At 43.8% G+C, this 19,805-nt stretch overlaps 1 protein-coding gene across 1 annotated transcript; it reads left to right on the top strand.

Moving 5' to 3' along the window:
• Positions 1 to 15,921: 15,921 nt before the first annotated feature.
• Positions 15,922 to 19,795, top strand: si:ch211-212d10.2 (uncharacterized protein LOC557710 homolog). Its single transcript, XM_029632427.2, has 3 exons — positions 15,922 to 16,262; positions 16,752 to 16,867; positions 17,752 to 19,795. Exons 1-3 carry the CDS (start codon positions 16,079 to 16,081, stop codon positions 17,848 to 17,850), a joined length of 399 nt encoding a protein of 132 aa, XP_029488287.1. The 5' UTR covers positions 15,922 to 16,078; the 3' UTR covers positions 17,851 to 19,795.
• Positions 19,796 to 19,805: the final 10 nt, after the last annotated feature.

Below are 19,805 nucleotides of genomic sequence, written 5' to 3'. Positions count from 1 at the left end.
AATCTGAATTTCATAGGGAGAATATTTTCAAATCATCATGACTCGTTGACCTTCCAAAGACCTCCGCTCAAAAGCACAGACCGACTGGGTCATTAACATAGAAAAATAGGGAGAACTGGCATCAGAGAAATATTATTGCTATGATTAATGCTTGCACTCCCCCATGCCCTTTCTGGAGATGGAAGGCCACATGCTGCATTTCATTTTCTATTTAATTTCTCTGCTTCATTCTCTGTTGCTATTTGGTCCTAAGCAATGCTCACTTACCCAGATGGGGGGGGGGGGGTCAACCTGCAACCATAACCCCCATTACATGTCTACCACACACACACATTTATTCCCATAAGCCTATCTGAGACAGCTCCATAACACAGTTACATGAGGGGAAATGTATGAATGGAGAAATAAGTCTGCTCCCACCAAGCATCTTTATGGGTGATATGTATAGTCTCCTGGACCCTGACGGAGCTCTGTTCCTCACCATTTTTCCCCCTGGTGAGAACTGGAGAGTATGTGAGACCAGTGAGACAATTCGATGCTGTAATGTAACTCAGCGTACTATTCTTGCTAGTCTCCTGAGCTGGCCATGATGAGGTATGATGGCACGCAGCCTTAAAATTAACAGGGGGAAAAACCTTCTCATGTCAGCTTGCCTCTGAAAATGTATGGAGTCTTCACGTGTCCATATTCCCGAAGACAGACTTGTTTTGACGTGTGACTCAAGTGGGTAAGAAATGGACCCAGTGGAGCCCGTCCCATTCAAATGAAGATTTAAGTTAACATTAATGCACTCCAATTGGAATTGAACGTAAACCACAACATTTCATCTTAGTCTAATGCATTATCCCCACAGACAGACAGCCTGTTGTTCATTTGAGTTGACTTTGTGCTGGAGCCAAAGGTAAGAGCATCCGGAGGCAGAGGCAGGCCCAGCCTGGAGTCAACGAGGTGTTTAGAGATTGCCTGTGGTTCCGATCTGTGGCCTGAGACTGTGGAGGCCTGAACATGGGCATAACATGGCGTAGTCTGCATTTTGTTTTGGATAAATGATTCATGTATTCAGTGGCCTCATCCTAGGGTGAGTGATCACCCTGGAGAGTGCTACACTTGTGTATGGGATGTGAATTTATCCCGTACAATGTAAGCCCTTAAGCAACTGGAAAACTGCTAGACAGTATGTATACTGTGAATTCAACCCATTATAATGATAAAATAATCAGGAACACAGGCACAGTACTTTTTCCTCATAGAGATCCTATAGTGGAAAGAAAAAGTATGTGAACCCTTTGGAATTACCTGGATTTCTGCATAAATTAGTCATATAATTTCATCTGCTCTTCATCTTAGTCACAACAATAGACAAACACAGTGTGCTTATACTAATAACACACAAATTATTGTATTTTTCTTTTCCATATTGAATACATAATTTAAACTTTCATAGTGTAGGGTGGGAAAAGTATGTGAACCCCTAGGCTAATGACTTTTACAAAAGCTAATTGGAGTCAGGAGTCAGCTAACCTGGAGTCCAATCAATGAGATGAGATTGGAGATGTTGGTTAAAGCTGCCCTGCCCTATAAAAAACACTCCGAAAATGTTTGTTTGCTATTCACAAGAAGCATTATCTGATGTGAACCATGCCTCGAACAAAACAGATCTCAGAATACCTAAGACTAAGAATTGTTTGACTTGCATGAAGCTGGAAAGGGTTACAAAAGTATTTCTAAAAGCCTTGATGTTCATCAGTCCACAGTAAGACAAATTGTCTATAAATTTCAGCACTGTAACTACTCTCCCTAGGAGTGGCTGTCCTGCAAATATGACTGCAAGAGCACAGTGCAGAATGCTCAATGAGGTTAAGACGAATCCTAGAGTGTCAGCTAAAGACTTACAGAAATCTCTGGAACATGCTAACATCTCTGTTGACGAGCCTATGATACGTAAAACGCTAAACAAGAATGATGTTCATGGGAGGACACCACGGAAGAATCTACTACTACCCAAAGAAAACATTGCTGCACAAGTTCGTAAAAGACCACCTGGATTTTCCACAGCCCTTCTGGCAAAATATTCTGTGGACAGATTAAACTAAAGTTGAGTTGTTTTGAAGGAACACATGTGTGGAGAAAAAAGGCACAGCACACCAACATCAAAACCTCATCCCAACTGTAAAGTATGGCGGAGGGAGCATCATGGTTTGGGGCTGCTCTGCTGCCTCAGGGCCTGGACAAACTTGCTATCATGACGGAAAAATGAATTCCCAGGTTTCTCAAGACATTTTGCAGGAGAATATGTCCGCCAATTGAAGCTCAACAGAAGTAGGGTGACGCAACAGGACAACGACCCAAAACACAAAAGTAAATCATCCACAGAATGGCTTCAACAGAAGAAAATACGCCTCCAGTCCTGACCTCAACCCGATTTTAAAATGCTGTGGCATGACCTCGAGAGTGGTTCACACATCCTAAGAATATTGCTGAACTGAAACAGTTTTGTAAAGATGAATGGTCCAAAATTCCTCCTGACCATTGTGCAGGTCTGATCCGCAACCACAGAAAACTTTTGAGTTTATTGCTGCCAAAGGAGGGTCAACCAGTTATTAAATCCAAGGTTTCACATACTCTTTCTACCCTATACTATGAATGTTTACACTGTGTGCTTAATAAAGACATTAAAACATATAATTGTTTGTGTGTTATTAGTTTAAACAGACTGTATTTGTTTATTGTTGTGACTTAGATGAAGATCAGATCAAATCAAATTTGATGACCAATTTATGCAGAAATCCAGGTAATTCCGAAGGGTTCACATACTTTTTCTTGCCACTGTATATGCCAGGCCAAATTGGCATTAACAGGCCAATGATCAATCAATCATTCTAACTCATACAATGCATATTTTATGTAGCCTATTACTCTCCACCAATAATTGACCAACCTAACCTATATGCCACACCATGAAAGCATCAAAACAGATCAATATGGCCACCTTGGGTCTCCCTCTATGTTTTTACATGGTGATTTCTCCCCTCCTCTTCCTTCACTCCTCACTTCCCTCCCTTCTGTTTTGCTGGGCCCTGCAGACAGCAGCTTGGAGAACAAGGCACATTGTGTCTGGATATGATCATGAGTGAGGAGATGTCGAGACAGGAATGCAGTTGAATCTGATCGCTCCTGCAGACCTGCAGCAGAAACTGAGAGAGGTGAAGACAGGGCCCAGACATAACCGTAGGAATGATGCAGTCTGTACACCCGCTACAATACCTTCGTTCTGATCCCCCATGAGTTGGAGTTTTTCCTGACCATAAGACCTGACTGTGGAAAACTCTTGGCCCTAGTTACAGCCTTACTCATGTCGTGAGCACAATCATCTGGAACACTCCCAAAATGTGATGTCTGCATTCAACTTGTCCTTTTTTTATACCTAGAACCTAATGGAAATGTGTACATACACATCTGTGATGTTAACACTTCCCTCTAGACTGGATCCACACTTCTACATCAGGGGAGGATTATTCCTCTTCTCTCATTCTTTCACACTCCATCTCAGCTGTTGGCAAGCGAGCAATGACAGCTGTGTAACATCAAGTTCACTTGTTTTCTGTGTCAAGTTATATCTCCACCTTTCAGCGCTAACATTTGTACATAGAGAGCCATAGTCAATAGAGAACATGTAGATTACAACAAAAAGTTTGGAGACGGCAACGTTGACAGGTCAAGTAGTTCGATGGAGGAGATGGAAGTATGTGTTCAATGTTGTATTTCAGCACCTTCTATTGCAGTGATGTGGTCTATTGCTATGCATTCACATAGCTCTGTCATCCAGCATATATGAGGAGCAAGGCCAACCAAAAGTCATTTTTTAAAGCATTTTCTCATTTCTGAGTGCAGATGAACCCGCAATTACCTTTTGGAGGAGTGTATCCTTTTTATTATAGTTTTGTATATTGAATACAAAAGGTACAGTGTCAGGTTGACACTCCGCAAAACAGGTCTTACTATTATCTGATGTACAGCTTGATCTGTCCTGAACCCAAAAAAGTACAGTAAGTGAGCTCTAATCAATGTGCTCTCTCAGGACACACTGTTATTTCCAGAGGTGCGGTGAGGAAACTAGCTACAGGAGAGTTCACCCCAGGGTTCAGTTTCGTGTTGAATTCCCACTATGTCAAGGTCATGTCTGGCAGAACATAGGAGCAACAAATGAGGATGGATATATACCTCCAGAACTCTGGTGATCGGGCCATAAGGGACGTGGACATACCTCACCCAAACAAGTTTATTACTTGTACCTCAAATTCATCTCACCTGTTGAAAACTGAAAAATAGCTTCATAGCTAATTGTAAATGATGAGAATGAGGTAATATATTTACTGGTAGAGCAGGTACTGTTGTTAGCCTTTAGCTGGTGCTCTGAAGTAATGAAAACCATATTAGCTGGAAAACCGTCCCCCACTCCAAGGTTGACCAATGAGTTAGGAGACGTTTGAGGGCGTTTGCTGGGATGACGACAGTGTTTTTGGAAACATTAGGAGGCTAATGATGGATGAGTTTGGGCCTCGCTAGCTCCTAAGTATCTTGTCTGAGCAGGGGTCTATGTGGGCCAAATTTAGCCCTGTTAAAAAAAGTTACACTGACCAGTGGCAGCGACAGTTGTTTGCTTGTAGAAGCCAAGTTAATTTATAGACAACTTGCTACGCTCTTGTGATACATTTGGACCTCGGTGGCTGTTCCTTGCTTGCACCTATATTTACTTTTATTGTTACGTTCTGGACTGCTTTCTCCATTTTCTAAAATGCATTTTGTTTTAACCTCAGCCTTCATCTTTTTTTCTGAATAGAACATTTGGAGCCTTAGTAGTTCTTACTCAGCCACAGTCTGGACCTTTACATTTTTCCACTTTATACACAGCGGACACTTTGCCAAGTCAGTGCTTTGGACCGTAGCCTGTCATGGTGTCAAAGACACCTCACCCACTTCACAACATTGTATTGTGGGTGACTGGGAACCAGAGGAATGTATTTGAAGAATGCTCTATGACTGATGAATTCAGAACCCTACCTTGTTACGCAGAGTGCTTAGCTAGAACAGCGGGTAAGGTTGATGGAAAACAAATGAGACAGCCTTTTGTGCAAAGTTGTGAAATTCCAGTGTGCAGCCCAAGAGTCTGGCTGCGTTGCATCACAGCTAATATAAATGCCTTTGGCACATGCACTTACACAAGTAAACCCAATTTGATCGTTGTGTCTTCCAAATTAGTCTCCAAGACAATCATTTATTCTCCATAACAGATATTTTGTTATAAACCTAATGGGATTTTTAGGACTGTTTTATGAGTATTATGAGTTATTATGAGTGTATTCCGACACCATTTCCTTTAATAGTAATTAATCTAATAAGGAGAAAAGTGGACATTTACTTTCCTTCAATGGATTGAGTCAACATCCAGTGCTGGAATAAAGCTTCCACTGACAAGCCCAGATTCAGCCTTCTCAGACAGCTAGGGCCTGAAGGTCGTATGATGGGCAAATAAAAAGCCCTACTGTCTAATTCTCTTCCGCACGTTATTTATACTCCATAAATCTGACCAGCACGTTCTAGCATCGTCAAACACCTGAGGTGGGGCAATGACTGTCATTATGGGCGCCAGCGGTACAGGTTATTACTGCACAGCATGTTCTGGGATACTGCAACTGATTTATTCTTTCCATGCATATTTTTCTCCACACAGTATATAGAATTACTACTAAATGCATGTGCTTTCATTGAGGTCAAACCAGCCTGCCTGTGGAAGTAGTTAAGAGGTCAGAACAAGGGGCCTCTGTTTTGGGTTGTGCTACTAGACAGTTGCCGACTAATATCACTTAGCTATTGCCAGCATACCATAGGGCTATTACCATTATAGAGATGGAAACAGAGTGAATAAAAGCTGAAGAAACACAGATCATAAGAAGTAGCCAATATGTACATTTTGGACATCACACATAAAATTGTGATTAGCATAAGAAGATGTAAAAATGTATCTTGGTACCGAAGGAAAACCATAACGTCTGTTTTATGTATTCATGACTAATTGGTTTTGGGTCTTTGGATTTTTTGATGATGAATGACTTTCACCATACGGGACACTTTATATAAACTGTAATCCGGAGTAGACCTGTTTAGGCTATAAGAGAAAATATAATAACTGTGGTCTTTATGAAGTGAAATCCTTCCAAGCGTTTCAATCACATCATAATCATGTCTCTGTCCAGTCCAGAAAACTATATCAAAGTTAATCATCCAGCAGACTTGATTTAAATACCATAATTCAATTATATGGATTATATCTTACATTGGGCCATGCAGGAAATTATACATTATCTTTAATTAGTCCAATGCGAAGGATATACTACTTTGTCGAGACGAGGCCCAAATCCCAGTCAGACTTTAATGAAGGCAAACTTAAATCAGTTTTACCTCATTTCTACCAGCATATCACATGTGCAACCAAAGGAAGAAAAAACAACTCTAGACCACCTTTACTCCACACACAGAGATGCATATTAAACTCTCCCTCGCCCTACATTTGGCAAATCTGACCATAATTATATCCTCTTGATTCCTGCCTACAAGCAAAAACTAAAGCAGGAAGTACCAGTGACTCGCTCAATATGGAAGTGGTCAGATGACGCCAATGCTACACTACAGGACTGTTTTGCTGGAACAGACTGGAATATGTTCCAGGATTCATAGAATGGCATTGAGGAGTATACTATCTCAGTCACCGGCTTCATCAATAAGTGCACCGACGGCTTCATCTCCACAGAGACTGTACGTAAATATCCCAACCAGAAGCCATGGATTACAGGCAACATCCGCACCGAGCTAAAGGCTAGAGCTGCCGCTTTCAAGGAACGGGACACTAATCCGTACGTTTATCAATCAATCAATCAAATGTATTTATAAAGCCCTTCTTCTTACATAAGCTGATGTCACAAAGTACCGTACAGAAACCCAGCCTAAAATCCCAAACAGCAAGTAATGCAGGTGTAGAAGCACAGTGGCTAGGAAAAACTCCCTAGAAAGACCGGAACCTAGTAAGAAACCTAGAGAGGAACCAGGCAATGAGGGGTGGCCAGTCCGCTCATAAGAAATCCCGCCATGCCCTCAGACAAACCATCAAACTGGCAAAATGTCAATACAGGACTAAGATTGAATCCTACTACACCGGCTCTGACGCTCGTCGGATGTGGCAAGGCTTGAAAACTATTATGGTCTACAAAAGGAAACCCAGCCGCAAGCTGCCCAGTGAAGCGAGCCGACCAGATGAGCTAAATGTTTTTTATGCTTGCTTCGAGGCAAGCAACACTGAAGCATGCATGAGAGCACCAGCTGTGCTAGATGACAGTGTGATCACGCTCTCCGTAGCCGATGTGAGCAAGAACTTTAAACAGATCAGCTTTCACAAAGACGCGGTGCCAGACAGATTACCAGGATGTATACTCAAAGCATGCGCGGACCAACTGGAAAGTGTCTTAACTGACATTTTTAACCTCTCCCTGACAGAGTCTGTAATACCTACATGTTTCAAACAGACCACCATAGTCCCTATGCCCAAGAAAGTGAAGGTAGCACTCACATCGGTAGCAATGAAGTGCTTTCAACATCATCATGCCGGAAACCCTAGACCCACTCCAATACGCATACGGCGCCAACAGATCCACAGATGACACAATCTCAATCACACTCCACACTGCCCTTTCCCACATGGACTAAATGAACACCTATGTGAGAATGCTGTTCATTGACTACAGCTCAGCGTTCAACATCATAGTGCCCACAACGCTCATCACTAAGGACCCTGGGATTAACACCTCCCTCTGCAACTGGATCCTGGACTTCCTGACGGGCTGCCCCCAGGTGGTAAAGGTAGGCATCTTCCATGACAATCCTCAATATTGGGGCCCCTCAGGGGTGCGTGCTTAGTCCCCTCCTGTACTCCCTGTTCATCCACGACTACATGGCAAAGCACAACTCCAACACCATCATTAAGTTTACTGATGACACAACAGTGGTAGGCCTGATCACCGATGAGACAGCCTACAGTGAGGGAAAAAAGTATTTGATCCCCTGCTGATTTTGTATGTTTGCCCACTGACAAAGAATTGATCAGTCTATAATTTTAATGGTAGGTTTATTTGAACAATGAGAGACAGAATAACAACAACCAAAATCCATAGAAACGCATGTAAAAAATGTTATAAATTGATTTTCATGTTAATGAGGGAAATAAGGATTTGACTCCTCTGCAAAACATGACTTAGTACTTGGTGGCAAAACACTTGTTGGCAATCACAGAGGTCAGACGTTTCTTGTAGTTGGCCACCAGGTCTGCACACATCTCAGGAGGGATTTTGTCCCACTCCTCTTTGCAGATCTTCTCCAAGTCATTAAGGTTTCGAGGCTGACGTTTGGCAACTCGAACCTTCAGCTTCCTCCACATATTTTCTATGGGATTAAGGTCTAGAGATTGGCTAGGCCACTCCAGGACCTTAATGTGCTTCTTCTTGAGCCACTCCTTTGTTGCCTTGGCCGTGTGTTTTGGGTCATTGTCATAATGGAATACCCATCTACGACCCATTTTCAATGCCCTGGCTGAGGGAAGGAGGTTCTCACCCAAGATTTGACGGTACATGGCCATGGCCATCGTCCCTTTGATGCTGGGAAGTTGTCCTGTCCCCTTAGAAGAAGAACACCCCCAAAGCATAATGTTTCCACCTCCGTGTTTGACGGTAGGGATGGTGTTCTTGGGGTCATAGGCAGCATTCCTCCTCCTCCAAACACTGCGAGTTGAGTTGATACCAAAGAGCTCCATGCTGGTCTCATCTGACCACAACACTTTCACCCAGTTGTCCTCTGAATCATTCAGATGTTCATTGGCAAACTTCAGACGGGCATGTATATGTGCTTTCTTGAGCATGGGTATCTTGCGGGCGCTGCAGGATTTCAGTCCTTCACGGCATGATGTGTTAGCAATTGTTTTCTTGGTGACTATGGTCCCAGCTGCCTTGAGATCATTGACAAGATCCCCCTGTGTAGTTCTGGGCTGATTCCTCACCGTTCTCATGATCATTGCAACTCCACGAGGTGAGGTCTTGCATGGAGACCCAGGCCGAGGGAGATTGATAGTTCTTTTGTGTTTCTTCCATTGCGAATAATCGCACCAACTGTTGTCATCTTCTCACCAAGCTACTTGGCGATGGTCTTGTAGCCCATTCCAGCCTTGTGTAGGTCTACAATCTTGTCCCTGACATCCTTGGAGAGCTCTTTGGTCTTGGCCATGGTGGAGAGTTTGGAATCTGATTGATTGATTGCTTCTGTGGACAGGTGTCTTTTATACAGGTAACAAGCTGAGATTAGGAGCACTCCCTTTAAGAGTGTGCTCCTAATCTCAGCTCGTTACCTGTATAAAATACACCTGGGAGCCAGAAATCTTTCTGATTGAGAGGGGGTCAAATACTTATTTCCCTCATTAAAATGCAAATCAATTTCTAACATTTTTGACATGGGTTTTTCTGGATTCTTTTGTTGTTATTCTGTCTCTCACTGTTCAAATAAACCTACTATTAAAATTATAGACTGATCATGTCTTTGTCAGCGGGCAAAAGTACAAAATAAACAGGGGATCAAATACTTTTTTCCCTCACTGTACAGGGAGGAGGTCAGAGACCTGGCAGTGTAGTGCCAGAACAATAACTTGTCCCTCTATGTTAGCAAGACAACATTTTACATTTACATTTAAGTCATTTAGCAGACGCTCTTATCCAGAGCGACTTACAAATTGGTGCTTTCACCTTATGACATCCAGTGGAACAGCCACTTTACAATAGTGCATCTAGGTCTTTTAAGGGGGGGGGGGGAGAAGGATTACTTTATCCTATCCTAGGTATTCCTTAAAGAGGTGGGGTTTCAGGTGTCTCCGGAAGGTGGTGATTGACTCCGCTGTCCTGGCGTCGTGAGGGAGTTTGTTCCACCATTGGGGGGCCAGAGCAGCGAACAGTTTTGACTGGGCTGAGCGGGAACTGTACTTCCTCAGTGGTAGGGAGGCGAGCAGGCCAGAGGTGGATGAACGCAGTGCCCTTGTTTGGGTGTAGGGCCTGATCAGAGCCTGGAGGTAGTGAGGTGCCGTTCCCCTCACAGCTCCGTAGGCAAGCACCATGGTCTTGTAGCGGATGCGAGCTTCAACTGGAAGCCAGTGGAGAGAGCGGAGGAGCGGGGTGACGTGAGAGAACTTGGGAAGGTTGAACACCAGACGGGCTGCGGCGTTCTGGATGAGTTGTAGGGGTTTAATGGCACAGGCAGGGAGCCCAGCCAACAGCGAGTTGCAGTAATCCAGACGGGAGATGACAAGTGCCTGGATTAGGACCTGCGCCGCTTCCTGTGTGAGGCAGGGTCGTACTCTGCGGACAAAAGAGCTGATCGTGGACTATAGGAAAAGGAGGACAGAACTGGCCCCCATTAACATCGACGGGGCTGAAGTGGAGCGGGTCCAGAGTTTCAAGTTCTTTGTTGTCCACATCACCAACAAACTATCATGATCCAAACACACCAAGACAGTTGAGAAGAGGGCACAACAACATATTTTACCCCTCAGGAGACTGAAAAGATTTGGCATGGGTCCCCAGAACCTCAAAAGGTTCCACAGCTGCACCATCGAGAGCATCCTGACCGGTTGCATCACCGCCTGGTATGGCAACTGCTCGACATCTGACCGCAAGGTACTACAGAGGGTAGTGTGTATGGCCCAGTACATCACTGGGGCCAAACATCCTGACATCCAGGACCTATATACTAGGCGGTGTCAGAGAAATACCCCAGAAATTGTCAAAGACTCCAGTCACCCAAGTCATAGACTGTTCTCTCTGCTACCCCATGGCAAGTGGTACCGGAGCGCCAAGTCTAGGACCAAAAGGCTCCTTAACAGCTTCTACCCCCAAGCCTTAAGACTGCTGAACAATTAATCAAATGGCCACCCGGACTATTTACATTTGTTTTTACACTGCTGCTACTCGTTGTTTATTATCTATGCATAGTCACTTTACAAATGACCTTGACTAACCTGTACCCCCACACATTGACTCGGTACCGGTACCCCCTGTATATAGCCTCGTTATTGTTATGTCATTTTCCTGTGTTACCTTTTTGATTTGATTTTTTAAACTTTAGTTTATTTGTAAATATTTTCTTAACTCTATTTCTTGAACTGCGTTGTTGGTTAAGGGCTTGTAAGTAAGCATTTCACAGTAAGGTCCCTGTTGTATTCGGCACATGTGACAAATAAAATTTGATTGATTTGATCTAATGGCATCATAGTTATAGTCTCTTCATAACTAATATGTCATAGGTTAGAAACAAAGCATTTGGACTATTAAAAGCTCCCAGAAATAGCACATTAATTCATGTTAACAGTCCATGGTGTGGGAAAGTCAACCTGAGGATGTCCGATTGCCAAATACTGGACAGAGCCATAATCTTCACCCGGTACAGCCGCCCGGAATGTCCCCTTGCCAAATACTGGACATAATCTACACCCGGCACAGCCAGAAGAGGACTGGCCACCCCTCATAGGCTGGTTCCTCTCTAGGTTTCTTCCTAGGTTTCAGCCTTTCTAGGGAGTTTTTCCTAGCCACCGTGCTTCTACACCTGTATTACTTGCTGTTTGGGGTTTTAGGCTGGGTTTCTGTACAGCACTTTGTGACATCAGCTGATGTAAGAAGGGCTTTATAAATACATTTGATTGAGAGCCAGTCTGGCTTCTACCAAGTTATGGAAAGTCTGAAATCCAAAGAGAACAATAAGCACTATAATTGATAATTGAGAAAATTGTTTTGAACTATTTGCTCACTATATAAAATGTGCCACACAGTACAAAAGTGCTTCCAATGTGCTGTTGCTACCCCTGAAATAGTGTTGTCCTCAGCTGTTTTGTATTCAGTGGCCAGATACATTACTGAATGACAACTACTGTGTATGGGGGTTTCTAATCTGAGACATAAAATGACCAAATATGTTACATATGACATGTAGGCCTAAACCATGTTTAACTGAGCTATAAACAGAAAAGGCAGTAGTGGGTTCTGTCACTGATCCCAGGCATAATGAATGAGATTAGAATCAGGGCCAGATTATAAAACACATTCTCTGTTTTATAATGCTGTTCTAAATATAATAAAATCCTATTTTATTGGTCACATGCACATATTTAGCAGATGTTATTGTGGGTGTAGCGAAATGCTTGTGCTCCTAGCTCCAACAGTGCAGTAGTATCTAACAATTCACAACAATACACACAAATCTCAAAGTAAAAGAACGGAATTAAGAAATATATAAATATTAGGACAAGCAATGTCGGAGTGGCATTGACTAGAATACAGTACATACATATGAAATTAGTAAAACAGTATGTAAAAATTATTAATATGTCAACAACTACAGACCAGTATCCCTTCTTTCTTTTCTCTCCAAAACACTTGAACGTGCCGTCCTTGGCCAGCTCTCCCGCTATCTCTCTCAGAATGACCTTCTTGATCCAAATCAGTCAGGTTTCAAGACTAGTCATTCAACTGAGACTGCTCTTCTCTGTATCACGGAGGCCCTCCGCACTGCTAAAGCTAACTCTCTCTCCTCTGCTCTCATCCTTCTAGACCTATCGGCTGCCTTCGATACTGTGAACCATCAGATCCTCCTCTCCACCCTCTCCGAGTTGGGCATCTCCGGCGCGGCCCACGCTTGGATTGCGTCCTACCTGACAGGTCGCTCCTACCAGGTGGCGTGGCGAGAATCTGTCTCCTCACCACGCGCTCTCACCACTGGCGTCCCCCAGGGCTCTGTTCTAGGCCCTCTCCTATTCTCGCTATACACCAAGTCACTTGGCTCTGTCATAACCTCACATGGTCTCTCCTATCATTGCTATGCAGACGACACACAATTAATCTTCTCCTTTCCCCCTTCTGATGACCAGGTGGCGAATCGCATCTCTGCATGTCTGGCAGACATATCAGTGTGGATGACGGATCACCACCTCAAGCTGAACCTCGGCAAGACGGAGCTGCTCTTCCTCCCGGGGAAGGACTGCCCGTTCCATGATCTCGCCATCACGGTTGACAACTCCATTGTGTCCTCCTCCCAGAGCGCTAAGAACCTTGGCGTGATCCTGGACAACACCCTGTCGTTCTCAACTAACATCAAGGCGGTGGCCCGTTCTTGTAGGTTCATGCTCTACAACATCCGCAGAGTACGACCCTGCCTCACACAGGAAGCAGCGCAGGTCCTAATCCAGGCACTTGTCATCTCCCGTCTGGATTACTGCAACTCGCTGTTGGCTGGGCTCCCTGCCTGTGCCATTAAACCCCTACAACTCATCCAGAACGCCGCAGCCCGTCTGGTGTTCAACCTTCCCAAGTTCTCTCACGTCACCCCGCTCCTCCGCTCTCTCCACTGGCTTTAAGTTGAAGCTCGCATCCGCTACAAGACCATGGTGCTTGCCTACGGAGCTGTGAGGGGAACGGCACCTCAGTACCTCCAGGCTCTGATCAGGCCCTACACCCAAACAAGGGCACTGCGTTCATCCACCTCTGGCCTGCTCGCCTCCCTACCACTGAGGAAGTACAGTTCCCGCTCAGCCCAGTCAAAATTGTTCGCTGCTCTGGCCCCCCAATGGTGGAACAAACTCCCTCACGACGCCAGGACAGCGGAGTCAATCACCACCTTCCGGAGACACCTGAAACCCCACCTCTTTCAGGAATACCTAGGATAGGATAAAGTAATCCTTCTCACCCCCCTTAAAAGATTTAGATGCACTATTGTAAAGTGGCTGTTCCACTGGATGTCTTAAGGTGAACGCACCAATTTGTAAGTCGCTCTGGATAAGAGCGTCTGCTAAATGACTTAAATGTAAATGTAAATTAAAGTGACCAGTGATTCCATCTCTATGTACATAGGGCAGTAGCCTTTAAGGTGCAGGGTTGAGTAACCGGGAGGTAGCCGGATAGTGACAGTGACTAAGTTCAGGGCATGGTACTGGGTGGAGGCCGGCTAGTGATGACTATTTAACAGTCTGGCTGCCTTGAGATAGAAGCTGTTTTTCAGTCTCTCGGTCCCAGCTTTGATACACCTGTAAAGACTTCTGGATGACCTTCTGGATGATCGCCAGGTGAACAGGCCGTGGCTCAGGTGGTTGATGTCCTTGGTGATCTTTTTGGCCTTCCTGTGACATCGGGGGCTGTAGGTGTCCTGGAGGGCAGGCAGTATACCCCCAGTGGGGGCAGACTGCACCACCCTATGGAGAGCCCTGCGGTTGCGGGCGGTGAAGTTGCTGTACCAGGCAGTGATACAGCCCGACAGAATGTTCTCAATGGGGCATCTGTAAAAGTTTGTGAGGGGCCAAACCAAATTTCTTCAGCCTCCACCCACACAGACAGTGTGGGTGGACCATTTCAGATTGTCAGTGATGTGTATGCCGGTGAACTTGAAGCTTTTCACCTTCTCCACTGTGGTCCCATCGATGTGGATGGTGTGTGTTCCCTCTACTGTCTCCCGAAGTCCACGATCAGCTCCTTCATTTTGTTGATGTTGAGGGAGAGATTATTTTCCTGGCACCACTCTGCCAGAGCCCTCACCTCCTCCCTGTAGGCTGTCTCGTCATATTTGGTAATCAGGCCTACTACTGTTATGTTGTCTGCTTGGTAATCAGGCCTACTACTGTTGTGTCATCTGCAAACTTGATGAGTGAGTTGGAGGCATGTGTGGCCATGCTGTCATGGGTGAACAGGGAGTACAGGAGGGGGCTGAGCACACACCCTTGTGGGGTTCTTCTGTTGAAGATCAGCGTAGTGGAGGTGTTGTTTCTACCTTCGCCACCTGGGGGACGGCCCGTCAGGAAGTCCAGGTGTCATACCCTGATCTGTTTCACTTGTCTTTGTGATTGTCTCCACCCCCCTCCAGGTGTCGCCCATCTTCCCCATTATCCCCTGTGTATTTATACCTGTGTTCTCTGTTTGTCTGTTGCCAGTTCTTTTGTTTCGTCAATCTTACCAGCGTTTTCCCCTCTGCTCCTGTCTCTCGATTGTTCCTGTTTCCTAGTTTTCCCGGTGTTGACCATTCTGCCTGCCCTGACCCTGAGCCTGCCTGCCATCCTGTACCTTTGCCTGCCCTGACCCTGAGCCTGCCTGCCTTGGACCTGCCTTTTGCCTGCCCCTGTTCGATTAATAAACTGGTGTTACTTCGACGTTGTCTGCATCTGGGTTTTACCTGAAACATGATACCACGAGCTTGCAGCTTCTACACATTTTGTCATGAGGTTATGAGAAAATGTTGCAGTTTTAAAGCTAATTTCCTGCAATTCTACACTTTTAGCTATTGGTCAGAGATACAAATGTGCTGTTTTATAGCTCACATCATGCTAAATTCCTGCTATTCTACACATTTACCATGAGGCTGAAAGAGAAATATGGCGTTTTAAAGCAAATGTCCTGCAATTCTACATGTTTTGCTATCATATGCTATATGGGGAGACCCGACCCCCCCCAAAATAAAACATTTAAATAATAATAATCTTTGGTAGGGGAACCCCTGGAGATGGGGCCACAGGGCACGTGCCCTGTGCTCCTGTTTGTTACCTTGCCCTGATTTAGAATGTATGAAATAAAAAACAACTGTAGCACCTGTTCCATACTGTTTTGCACAAACATATGGTAACCTATGGCAGTTTGATTAAAATCTAATGCCTTTTTTAAACATGTATTAGGCTTACTGAACAGGTGTGCAAAAAATAAATGATCTGACATTAATTTGACCCAATTAAAAATAATCTGTCATCTCTGGCCAATCGCTTGACCTGCGTCTTGAAATCATAGGCTGTCATCCGCGTTCATCAGAACATTAGAACATGACAAGACTACCGGATCCCGATGCCAGTTCGTTTTATGTTATTGAATATTCTCACATAAAACAGTCAATTCTAAAATGCGCAGTCAGTAGGCGGTAAAGGGACTTTATAACGAGTAGTGCAAATAACGGATATTCCCAATTTATTTAAATGGCGTCTGGGAATGAAGAGGAAAGTGCGGGTAGCGTTTCATGGAGGCTAATAGGCCCAGCCTCTGAGCTTTCCAAGAAGCAGTGCCGTTTGATGCACTCCTCCCTCGGCTACGGCTCCGATGTTTGCCTGTTCTACGTGAAAGGGGAATTCTTCGCCATGGATGCTCGCTGCGCTCACTCCGGTAACCACATATGCCTCACTTTACGTTCCACTCGCTATATCTCAGGGCTATAGGCTAGACACAATGCGCTGAAATTCTATAGAAATCACTAGCCTATCATACTTTTTTGAAGCTATGAATAACAAAAACACTAATAAACTGTTTTCGTAGGAAATAGATTAAAACTGGTACATTCATTTTGGGTATAAAATGGTAAGATACTGAAAGAATGGAAAAATGCATGGAAGGCAAGTGCTCACTCATACGCATGATTTCTGTTATGAAATGAGTTAAAGTAGTGTATCAAAAGGCCAGACAAATCAAGTAAACTGCATGTAGATGTTACACCGTATTGCATTTCAACTCCCCTTCTTTCCAGTAATGTCAACATTTCTGGAGTTTAACTCTCTTTGATAATATTGCTCTTCAACGAAATGAAGTATGACATCAAATCATTGATTTCCAGAGGAAACTGTTATTCATGTAACGTTAGTGTGCTGTCTTTGACAGGTGGTCCACTGTGTGATGGAGACATTGAGGATGCAGATGGTATTCTGCAGGTCTTCTGCCCCTGGCATGACTATGACTTTAACCTCAGGACAGGACACTCAGGGACTGGTTTACAGGTGAGTCTACCAACTAATGTAGACAAACCAATAAACCAACCTACACTTCTACAATCCCAGAATGCTATGCAATTCAACTAAAAATGAAACAAACTTCACCGCAGTTGCAATGAACACTTCTCTAAGCCTTGACCAAGATCTGCAGCCTATGTGCTTAGCCTATTATATGGCACACGATCCATGACAACAATAGTCTCCTTCCCTCCCTTCCCTTTCCTCCTTGAAATTCAGCTGGCATGACTGGATAGGAGAAAGTGGTGCCGGGAGAGATTTTCACGGTCACTACCCTGGTCAATGATTCATTCAAGGAGGGAGGGAAGGTTCTGCGTTTCCTATAATGTACCAAAAGGGACGTCACTTTTTCAATCAATTTGTCACCACCCCTTCATGTCAATTAATTGCTGGAAATACAAGCAATTTGTTTGTCTTTATAATTCCATGCAGGAGCAAAAACAATGATCAAATTGCCTGTGAATGTTATACATTGATTTGTTACAATTACAATGGGGGTAATGATCCAATGTCCAAAGTTAACATAGCTGTCAGATGAGGTGTTTGGCGGTGTCTTGGATGTTGGAACCACTCACAGTGGTGGTCTGACTGCATGTCTGCTGCCTTTTCAAAACGCCAGTAGCTAAGGTGTTGGTATGTTCTTGTGTTGACTTGCTCAACATTTCAAAGTGTTTATTCCTAATCAGTGCAGTGTGTGAAAAACAAAATTGGCCCAGGCTACACTAGCAAGTGTGACAGCAATATTGAGTGTTGTGACACGTTCTGCCCTGAGTGTGCTCTCTGCTCATGGTAAAGCTCACAGTCAAGGTGTTGTTTGTTTTCAATTTTACCAGCCGTCACATGTCCTTGTTTTATGTGCTTATCTGTTTTAGCAACAAGTGTACAAAGTCAAATTGGAGGATGGCAGTGTGTATGTGAAGCACGCAAGCCCTCTCTCATTACAGACATTCCCATCAGGCAAGAAGAACTGAACTGCTGCCTAAAACCTGTTGTAAGCCTGGGCAATCCATATGGAATGGCCTGTAGCAATCCTGGCAATTCTTTCAGATTTATTCTACAAACCCAAGCCATCTGAGGCATTCCTTGCCTTATATGATCATCACAGACCTTTTTCCACTCGGCTCTGGCAATGTTGTACTCTGGGTCATTATCAAGAGGATCGTCTGAAGGGAAGAGATATGACATCATCTTTTTGTTTGAGGTTTTTGTTGTCGGAGACACTGGGACGTTAGCCATCTGCTGGCAGTGAAATAGAGAAGAGGTTGAAGGGCCACTGCTGATCTTGATAACCGATCAGACATTCAACAGACATTATGTATTAGCCACTGTTCAACTTAAGTATATTTTCATTCTTCCCTTCCCTCAATATATCACAAATCCTTACTGTAACTGGCTCTTATGAAATCTGTGGAGGTTTACACATATTGTATGTTCTAAATGATATGTCCAATATGTACATCTGACTGGTGCGTTAGGGGCTACTGGGAATATAGATCATTTTAGTAGAGAAGTGTCAACAGCCCATCTTCACACCTTTAAAATGCATTACTGTAAGGTGCAAGAGTATAATTACTGGAACCGATGTGATGTAATTGAGGTTCAAAACATGGTCCCAAATTTGAAATGCCCTTATATGCGAAGCTTTTCATTATTTGACCTCAACCGTTTAACAGCGAACATATAACAACAGCCTAAACACTGCCCAGTATCTGACCTCACATACAACTCGTCAATGCATTTGGTTCACCTCTGGCTACTGTAACGTTACAGCTACAGTAAAACATCTATTCATTTTGCTGAGTGGTGAGGTTTCGAATGGAATAAAGTGATCCCTGCAGTAGCCCAGAGAGAGAATAGAAACCACAGCTCAGCTATATGACACCCACCTAAACTGGTGCCTGCCATTTGTAGTACCTAGCTGAGATCCTAGGGAACACACATGAAGGGTCCTGTAATTATTACTGGTTATGGTCCAGTAATGAGTATTTATTAAAGCCTTGTCAGCATTTCCCCTTTGGCCGATGCACAGACGTGTTCTTCCCTACTGACGCAATGGCAAAGGGGAGACTGGTAAACAGGCTGCAGAGCAGACTCAGGACTGAAATGCACTATTCAGTCAAGAGAAATGTGTTATTGTAGCTACTTGTGTTTTTTATGCCTCCTCTTCACCTACACTGGCAACAACATTCACTACATCTTCTATCCACTACATGTTCTCACTCTGACATTACAGAGATTGCCAAAAACGTGTCAGTAAAAGTGTGGCTTGCCATTATAGTTTTCCCACCTCATAGCCTTTCCTGTTGTGCGACTTTTTACAATAATATTTCCATTGGTGTCGAGTGCTGTGTGGATAGGACCTGTGCCTCGTGTTGAATTATTAATCACCTGAGGGGTAATATTCACTGACAATTGAGATGCAGCCATTGTGTGTTTTGGTAGAACAATCACCTTCTACTGGGTCTGGCGTGCACACAGTCCATGAGTGGTTTTCTCATTTTGTGGATCCAGACGTTTCCTAATAATCGGTTTATTGTATTGGATTGCATTCACAATTTGTCCTTAGACATTAGAGGACCCATCGTTGATGTCAGAACTTTTCAAAGTAGGCTATTACATAATGTTTGTCTCTCATATGCAAAGCTCTATATTTTGTTTTTTTGCTACTGTTTCAAATGTATATGCCTGTCATTAAGCTGCTTATGGTTTTTCATACCATTTTATATTCATTGTTATGACTGTCTTGTTATTGATGTGGATGTTATGAATTATGCAAACTAAGTTATCCCTTAATTTTGTGTTTTATTTAAATGTAATCTCACGGTACGTCACGTCTTAGTACTACAGTCAAATGGAATATGTCCTTTTGCTGATTACTTTTTTCCAAATAAAATATGTTTCCAGCACGATCATTAATACGTATCAA

Source organism: Oncorhynchus nerka, linkage group LG24, assembly GCF_034236695.1.
Source record: "Oncorhynchus nerka isolate Pitt River linkage group LG24, Oner_Uvic_2.0, whole genome shotgun sequence".
Classification (NCBI taxonomy): domain Eukaryota; kingdom Metazoa; phylum Chordata; class Actinopteri; order Salmoniformes; family Salmonidae; genus Oncorhynchus; species Oncorhynchus nerka.
This window is presented reverse-complemented; position numbering and strand designations above follow the sequence as displayed.

Excerpts from the sequence above, each read along its gene's own strand:
- si:ch211-212d10.2 (XM_029632427.2), top strand. The coding sequence starts at position 16,079 with ATGGCGTCTGGGAATGAAGAGGAAAGTGCGGGTAGCGTTTCATGGAGG. Across the intron at positions 16,263-16,751 it reads TGCTCGCTGCGCTCACTCCG|GTGGTCCACTGTGTGATGGA; the intron begins GTAACCACATAT and ends TGTCTTTGACAG. Across the intron at positions 16,868-17,751 it reads ACTCAGGGACTGGTTTACAG|CAACAAGTGTACAAAGTCAA; the intron begins GTGAGTCTACCA and ends TATCTGTTTTAG.